This window comes from Perca flavescens, chromosome 23 (genome assembly GCF_004354835.1).
Source record: "Perca flavescens isolate YP-PL-M2 chromosome 23, PFLA_1.0, whole genome shotgun sequence".
Classification (NCBI taxonomy): domain Eukaryota; kingdom Metazoa; phylum Chordata; class Actinopteri; order Perciformes; family Percidae; genus Perca; species Perca flavescens.
Window position 1 is genome coordinate 2,848,236 of NC_041353.1, and position 9,296 is coordinate 2,857,531.

The window sequence follows — 9,296 nt, forward strand, 5'->3', positions numbered from 1 at the left end:
TGCAAACAGAACGCCCCCGAGGTCGTATATATACGACTCGTCAAGAAGATGGCTACGTCGTGCATCACACGTAGGAAACATTGTGGTTTTCTACAATTTTAAGCACTTTTGTTGTTGTAACCAAATGAAGAAGTGGTACACATAGTGCTGTATACTGCTACCTATAGACATGTCTCTACAGTCTTATTAGGAGTTAAACATAGTGCTGTATACTGCTACCTATAGACATGTCTCTACAGTCTTATTAGGAGTTAAACATAGTGCTGTATACTGCTACCTATAGGCATGTCTCTACAGTCTTATTAGGAGTTAAACATAGTGCTGTATACTGCTACCTATAGACATGTCTCTACAGTCTTATTAGGAGTTAAACATAGTGCTGTATACTGCTACCTATAGACATGTCTCTACAGTCTTATTAGGAGTTAAACATAGTGCTGTATACTGCTACCTATAGACATGTCTCTACAGTCTTATTAGGAGTTAAACATAGTGCTGTATACTGCTACCTATAGACATGTCTCTACAGTCTTATTAGGAGTTAAATACCGCCTGATTAGTTATTTTGGAGCTTGTGCAGCTGAAATTGGCTAGAGACGCTCTAGCGTTAGAAGCTCATTAGAAACATTGCCGCGGCTCATTTGAGAAAATGACAGCTCCGGTTTGAGTGTAGTGCTAACAATAATAAAGAAAGATGATGATCATCATCACCTTATCTGTTACCACTGAAATGCAGATGTAAGCCCATCTTATGCGGAATAGACCTCAACAGGATACAACCAATAGATAAAACAGGCACCTTCAGAATGCGTAAAACAGGCGATTAGGTCTAACAAAATTAATTGTTTGGTTCCGGTTTCCGACCGACTCTGTCAATTAATGTGCGACCCAAATTTATTTTATGAGCTTGGGGAAGAAATGATACTAATTAAACAAATACACAAATAAAAAGCTTGAGGCGAACTATAATTACATTTTTGTACAGCACTCTTGCGATGCAAGATGCCCGTTTTCCTCCAGCACAGCGGCACTTAACGTTGCACAACTATATGTTGTGTTTAATGTCGTTCAAGAGGATGGCAACGTAGCAAGCAAACCCGATCAAATGAAAGGTAGACCCCCTTTAGAGTGCTCTAACGTTACAGCAAGTCCCTGGGGCTCAGTGGAGGTGGCTAACAGCAGTGAAGCTAATGACAACTTCACAACACAATTCATTTGGATACAAGCGTTGCATTATGGAAGACAGACGGTGTGTGATAGACGGTGTACACACACACACACACACACACACACACACACACACACACACACACACACACACACACACACACACAACGATAGCAGAAACGATAGCTACAGCTTATACATTATTTACTTCCGCTGGCGCAGATGAACTAACGGTACACTCGTTAACTGTAAGAAGCCTACAATAAACCCTCCATGATTTATCAATACCCACCTACCTGTTCTACAGGCAAATTTAAACATGTAGAAACCGATATTTCAGTCTGCTCTTCATGCGCTGTCCACTCTTGTTCACCGCGCTGTGCAAACAAAGCTCTACTCTGCAAATAGCGACTTTACAAACAAGCTAAAATGAAAGATGTCAGTTTGTAGTCTGTTTCTTAGTTTGTAACGAATCTTGATTTTTGGACAAACTCTTGTAAACGTAGCTGCTGTCTAAACGAACCATCCTCTCCGCTGCAGCAGTAAACCTGTACACAATACACGTGGCTACTTAATATGCACGTGAATTACAAGTTTTCAATTTATTAAGCGACAACTGTACATGTAGTAACAGGTAGGCTATGTTATGAAAATATTGAGTATCCATCGCTACTGTAAAGGCAAAAAAGAAATCCTACTTATCCTTTGCTGCCACTGGGAAAAAAATTAAAATAAAAAATAAAATAAATTCCCTATCGACCCATGACCTCAACAGACAACAAACCAGAACCAAACAATTTTTTTTTTATGCCTTATGAAAAATTTTGCGTGAGGGATTATTTCACTTCACAAAAAAAAAATATTGGAATGAGATGGCTAACTGTAGTAGCGTTTATTCCAATATCTATAATTGCCTAATTTAGAGATCACTTTTTTTTTTTTAACCGACCAACAATAATTTTGACCGGTTAACGTTGAAACGAATCTTTCCCCTGCTCCCACATTTATTCCTGTCTCTCAGGATAAGGACCCACCTCATGAAATAAATTTAACTCTCTGGTATATCATGGAATTTACATAATCCAATACGGCCACCGCCATATGACGTCATAATATGCAAATTAGATGGAAAAAATGTACTCCCTAGATAAACGTTGGGTCATTCTGAATATTTGTTACATTTACACTTTGTCTCTATCTCAAACCATTCTCAAGCCAGAGCCTTCTGAAATTGTACGTGTCCAAACCTAGTAGGCCTATTTTTAAAAATAAAACCCGGCGCCTAAAGGGTTAAAAACACATTCCTCCGCTGTGAGTCCCACCATTACCCCTATAAAATTATTTCGACTCAAGTTACCCATCCAAATCAGTGTTACACAACCCTCCCCTCCTGTTTTTCTCTTTTCTGTCTCTTTCTTTTCCTCCAAATTCTCTTTGTCTTCTCTCAAAAAATACTTTTCACTTCGGGCGAAGGCCGTTGAATAAATGTAATGAGGTAAAAAAATAAGTACAGAGCTGGAAGAAGTACTTAAAGGCAGTGGTGTAGTCTAATGTTTCTTTCTAATCTTTTTTTGGGGGGGGGGGATGCTGATATTTTTGTACTTGAGTAAGGTTTTGAATGCAGGACTTTTAATAGTAGCAGAGAGTATTTTAAACTGTGGTATAATTAGCCTACTACTTTTACTTGAGTAGCGTTACAGTAGTTGAGTACTTCTTCCACCGCGGTTTTTTTTCACGTCTAATTGCTGAATTTAATTGTTATCAAGAATTGTAACATTACGTATTTAAGTAGCCCAGACAGATGTTGTTGTTTTCAGTGCATCCACATTTCGAGTTAGCACCGCCCATTCCTAAAAACAGCCTCTCAGGGCAGCGACCTTAATCTTAATTAGTCTCATATGCTTTCTCTTAAAACACACACACACACACACACAACTCCCATAAGCATTTTCCATTTTCTCTTCCCAGAATGAAGCCCCCCTTTTTTGCCTATAGCCACCATGGATGTATTAAGCAAGACGGAAGTCTCCATATTTGTAGCGGGCCATTTCCCCTTTCCTTGGAAGGAGAAAGTATGTCCCGCCCTACTCTACCTCTGAGTCGCCTACCCTTTTATTTTAGCACTTACCCTAACCAATCCCAGTCCTCCTAGTAAGCAGTGGGCGGAGCCTTCTCGTCCTAGTCACTTCATGCGTCATTCATATTTACTGGAAGCAGCCGCGTCCTCCCCCCCGTCTCTCATGGTTGCTTAAAACCAGCACCGTCCCGATCTCTCCTCACTTCTGCGCTGCAGTCGGATCTTCATCACCTTTAAGGACAATACTAGTGTTGTTTTCCCATCTTTAAACATGTCTCAGGTCAACAGCTGCCTCAAATGGCTCCTAATCATCTTCAACATCCTCTTCGCGGTGAGTTTGCTCTTCTTAATAACCGTTATTATAGCCTAAATGCCCGCCGTTGATTCTCCGATCGAACTTGAGACTGAGAATAAAAAGTGCATAGTGCGTAGTGGACGTCCGAGTCTCTCATGCAACTTTTTCATTCTTTAATCATATATCTAGTATGTGCTTTATAAAAAAAAAAGCACATTGATTTGAAAGCGTCGACAATGGTCTCAGGTGAGAGCCAGAGCCCTGGAAAAAATATTATTTTTACTAAAGCAGTATATGAAATGAGATGTAGGCTATTAGGCTACCTACCACCATTTAATTGTTTTGTGTCATTTAAAGTATTTATAAAATATCTGGTTATGCCAGAAGTAATTATTCCACTCATTTTTGAAACAATGCAATTACCCGTTTCAGCTGCAAACTCTGCGCATGTTTAATACATAATATAAAGTGTGTGTGTGTGTGTGTGTGTGTGTGTGTGTGTGTGTGTGTGTGTGTGTGTGTGTGTGTGTGTGTGTGTGTGTGTGTACCCGTTTTCTATATTCGTGGGGTCCAAAAAACGGGGACTACAGTATACTTGTGGGGTTCTGCACAGCCTCGTGGGGACCAAAATGCTGGACCCCACGAGTTTAAAGGGCTGTTTGAGGGTTAAGACTTGGTTTTAGGATTAGGGTTAGAATTAGGTTATGGTTAGGGTGAGGGTAAAGGTTAAGGTTAGGCATTTAGTTGTGATGGTTAAGGTTAGGGTAAGGGTTAAGGTTAGGCATTTAGTTGTGATGGTTAAGGTGAGGGTAAGGGGCTAGGGAATGCATTATGTCAATGACAAGTCCACACAAAGATAGTAATACAGACGTGTGTGTGTGTGTGTGTGTGTGTGTGTGTGTGTGTGTGTGTGTGTGTGTGTGTGTGTGTGTGTGTGTGTGTGTGTGTGTGTGTGTGTGTGTGTGTGTGTGTGCTGGAATTTTAAAAGCAAAAATAAAGTCTAAATGTTTTAATATAATTAAATAAATTCAACATTACTGGGGCATTAAGTATTTACTTATTGTATTATTTTTGTATGCATTTATTTTACTTAGTTTGCTTTATGTAGGAAATCATTTTTTTTTAGCTTTCTCTTTGTTTAGTATCAGCTGCAAACTATTAAATGTAATGAGGTTGCACGTTGTGCAGAAAGCTTTAGTTTTTCACAATAAAAGCCCCCGGTGTTCATTTACATTAACCGTGGTTGGCTTGTCCTTATGAAACAAACCAGATCAGTCTTTGAACCTCTGTTGGCACAGTGTTTTTAGTAACTTGAAAAACACTGTTTTTTTGTAACTTGATCTGTATTTCTGCGGTGGATCCAACTCATTGTGTACTTTTACTTGTGTTTTTGAGTCGCTGCATCTGATCAAATTCTGTTTTTTATGTTTTCAGATTGGCGGCATCGTCATCATCGCGCTCGGTCTGAATTCTCAGTTCAACTACACTAACATAGTCATGCCTGTAAGAACAAACACTGTTTGAACAAAAATAGCTCAGTGTCTTAAACACACAAAAATATGAACCTGTCAATCACTTCTTCTGTCTGCAGGTGGACATCAAGCCATCATACTTCTACATCCTGGGCTCCATCGTCGTGGTGATTGCCATCCTGGGAGCTGTTGGCGCCTTCAGTGAGAGCAAGGCGTGCATGGTCTTGGTGAGTACAAAGACCAGCTGCACAGCACAGGATGGTGAAACCTCAGAATAGAAGAGGAAGTGGAGTCATCGTTCATTTGATGCAATCTTCCTCTCTAAAGAAATTTCACATCGGCTGTGGCGTCTCTGAGGTGGGGGAAACAGGAACAGACCAAAGTCTAAAGAAACCTGTTGAAATAAGAACACAGAGACGTCGGTTGTTGTTTTTAACTTTTGGTTTTAAGTTTGGTTTACAGCCACCCACCAGACTCCATGTAAATAATCAGGACTTTTAGTGTGTATAGAGCCAGCATATCTCCACCAGACTCCATGTAAATAATCAGGACTTTTAGTGTGTATAGAGCCAGCATATCTCCACCAGACTCCATGTAAATAATCAGGACTTTTAGTGTGTATAGAGCCATATATCCACCAGACTCCATGTAAATAATCAGGACTTTTAGTGTGTATAGGACTTTTCTCCACCAGACTCCATGTAAATAATCAGGACTTTTAGTCCAGCATATCTCCACCAGACATGTAAATAATCAGGGTGAATTACATGTAAATGGGTTTATTTATTTCAACCAAACCAGAGTGGTGATTGTTGGAACAGTGGAAAGATGAACCAAGACGACTTTTGATAGTTTTATTTAGTTTCTGTCCACTTTGAATAAAGTGTCTTTAAGAGGTCTATCTCTGTAGTGATCCTTTCCATAATGTTGTCAGACACTTAGAATAATAATCTTTTATTGGGTGGTAACTAAAGCTGCACAATTGTCCATTAATTTTTCATTGCAGCATTTCATCTGGCCTGGCCTAATACTGGCCCTGTGCTGACTCATTCCTATAAAGGTTTAACGGCATCATTGTGCAACTGTGGTTATGTTTTTTTTCTCGTCTTTCTCTGCAGTTCCTGGTGTGTATGATTCTTGGAAGTATTGCGATGCTCCTCCCTGGAATCTTAATGGCTGGCTTCCGTCCCACGGTAAGGACCCTGACGCTTACACAGACAGACTGTTACCTTAGCATCACGACCAAGGCCGAAGGGAATGGGTTTTCACTGCAGCACAAATACATAAATGGACTACATCAGACAGTCAAAGTAATGCATGTCAGTGGTACTTCTACGCTGAACAGGGCAACACTCCGCTAATGTTAAATACATTTGGACCCCAGTAGTTATTCTGTGTTTCTGCCATGTCTCTGGAGTCATTCAACCAGCTCAAAGGGGGGGGAGTCATTCTGAACTCAAGACAAAATGAGAGTTTACTTCTAAAATGTTGTTTTTGTGATGCTAACTCTGTATGTTCATGTCTGTAGGTGGCAAGCATTCAGGATAATCCTCATGATAATCTGGACAAAGATTCACCCATGATGGAGCAGGAGTTCCAAAAAATGCAGACAGAGGTAACACACACACACACACACACACACACACACACACACACACACACACACACACACACACACACACACACACACACACACACACACACACACACACACACACACACACACACACACACACACACACACACACACACACACACACACACACACACACACACACACACACACACTCTCCCCGTTAGAGAGTACATGCCACAAACATATTCTTTGTAAATCTTTACAATCATTCAGGTCAAAAATAAACTTTAAACTGCGGTAAATAACTGATATAATAACTGTAAATAACTTATTTTGTGTGTGTGTGTCTCAGCTGCAGTGCTGCGGTCGGTTCAGTTATAAGGACTGGCAGGGAAACATCCCCGACTCTTGTCTGTGCAACAAGTTGGATGGGATGGAGGGAAAGTGTCACACCGTCTACGACAGAGTGAGTTTAAAACCAACGCTCTATCACCTTCAACCGTGGTTTTATTTCAAATGCAGGTTACTAACTTCTTTTTCTTCTTCTGTGGTCTCCTTCGGGGTGTCCTGCAGCAGCAGCAGAGGAAGTCAGTCTACATCCAGGTCAGTTTACCCAAAATATTTAACTCAAGAGTGAATAAACAAACTAATATATAATCTATATTTTTTTGTTTGATTGGGACAGTGCATGTTAATAAACAAACATGGAATACATGCATGTAAACATGCCGGATTGTAGCCAAGGGCTAATTTCCATCCGTAGTCCCACGGGCTAAGATCATACAGGTCACAAAACATTGCATAATAAAATTTACATTACAATTTACTACATTAAGTACATCCATTCATTCATACGATCAGTCAGCTGATTATGATTTATAACGTGTGAAACTTGTCTCTCCAGGCCTGCTTCCCCATCGTCACTTCCAGGATCGTGCGGTTCTTTGACATCTTCATGGGGATCTTCTTCACTCTGGCTATCCTGGGGGTGAGAATCATTAAACACTTTATTTTATATTAGTTTCACATCAGTGATTGAAAGCATAATTCCCCCCAGGCTATATCTACACTGCTACGTTTTTTTGGTTTAAAAAAGCTGTACTGCACAGAATCATCATAACACAAACAAACATATTCATGATTTAAATTAATGTTTAAGTATAACAGTGCTCTGGAACTCAGCTTAGCTTCCCGAAAACACAACAAAATATGAGTGAGGTATAGCGAAGTGGGAACCTATGTGGACAAATGCTAATTATGCCACTACAGTGACATTTCCTTAACGGAAAACTGGTTCACATACTCAATCAGTGGTTTCCAATGAGAATAACATTTTTCAGTAGAGCCTCTGAGAGTAAACTATATCCTCTCAAGTTTTAAGAAAGATAATGTGTCACATAGCCAGGCTTTAACCCACCGTGGTAGGGATGATTTCCAGAGAGTCAGAATTCTCCGAATTGCTGTCAGTTTGAGACCATCCGGAGGTTTGCCGAAGATCGCTATATGAGGGGGAGGGACAGATCCTCACCGCCGAAACCTTTTGAGATCGCGTCAAAATATAGCTGTCAAGAGTTGAACAGTTTGGGGCACGACCAGAACATATGGGTCAACAATAGAAATGAATGTTAACGTAGCTTTCTGTCCCACCTCCAGCTGCTGGGCATGGTTCTGTCCTCCATCATGATCCACCAGCTGCGTTCCCCCAACAAGACTGTTTTCCTGATGTCGGTGCCACCCTTCACCAAATCTCCCCAATACGAGGAGCTGCACAACTTTATTCCTCCAAAGTACTACTAGAGGACCACCGGCTTCCCTCAGGCTCGCGGGTATGGGTCAGGAAGTCCAGCTGTGTGTCCCAGTGTCCAAAGTGCCTTAACATCCAATGAGGAGTCCCGGCTGTCGGCTCCATCCAGATCAAACGCTAAGCAGCTTTTCTTTTTTGAAGATTTATTTTGGGCATTTTAGTAAATTGAGATCTTTGTTTTTATATGCAGTGACATTATTATTCATTTCACATTAGAATGTGATGGGTCTGTGCTTATTGAACGCTTGTTATTGTTTTGTACAAATACAACCATAGAGGGTTGGGGTTGTTGGGGTGATATAATGATTATATAGGGTATTTCACACTGTTCCTAAAGGTCTCCTAATAGGGTATGTTACATTGGCTGGGCTGAAAATGTCTCTGCTGTTTTTTTTTTTTTTTTTTTTTTTTTTTTTGGCCATAATGCTACCCTGTTAAATGGGACTGGACTAAAACGAGGGCTTTTCTGCCTTATATGGTCTGCTCATGAATATTTAGATGAGCTGCACGCTGATTGGTTGAGCTTAACACGTGCACACACAGACATACTCTCACACGTTCCCCTCTATGCCCATGTGACGCGACCTAGATTTAGAAGACTAACTGACCTCAGATCAGTTAGTGGCCTAGTATGTAAATTTTGGGGCGTTACAAAGATAGAAAGTAGAGCCCAATGAGGAGGAGTTGAGAAGTTCACGTCAACTTTTAGCTTTGTTGAGATTCGCCCGTTTTCAGCAGCAGTTCCAAATTATGAGATTTGCAGAGGAAAGAGGCATCAATGGGATTTTGAGGTTCTCTGCATGTCCTATTTACCCTCGTTTTTCAACTATGACAACGTAAAGTCGGTTTTGCATTCTATCACCCTTTTAACGTTTTTCTTTCACTGTTCTACTGATAATCACAAG

The 9,296-nt window shown here is 40.5% G+C and overlaps 1 protein-coding gene across 1 annotated transcript; it reads left to right on the top strand.

Moving 5' to 3' along the window:
• Positions 1–3,399: 3,399 nt before the first annotated feature.
• On the top strand, positions 3,400–9,050 carry tspan9b (tetraspanin 9b). The gene is made up of 9 exons (XM_028571136.1): positions 3,400–3,575; positions 4,974–5,042; positions 5,131–5,238; positions 6,130–6,204; positions 6,540–6,626; positions 6,940–7,053; positions 7,161–7,190; positions 7,492–7,575; positions 8,241–9,050. The coding sequence occupies exons 1-9, from the start codon at positions 3,516–3,518 to the stop codon at positions 8,382–8,384; spliced, it is 771 nt and encodes a 256-aa protein (XP_028426937.1). The 5' UTR covers positions 3,400–3,515; the 3' UTR covers positions 8,385–9,050.
• Positions 9,051–9,296: the final 246 nt, after the last annotated feature.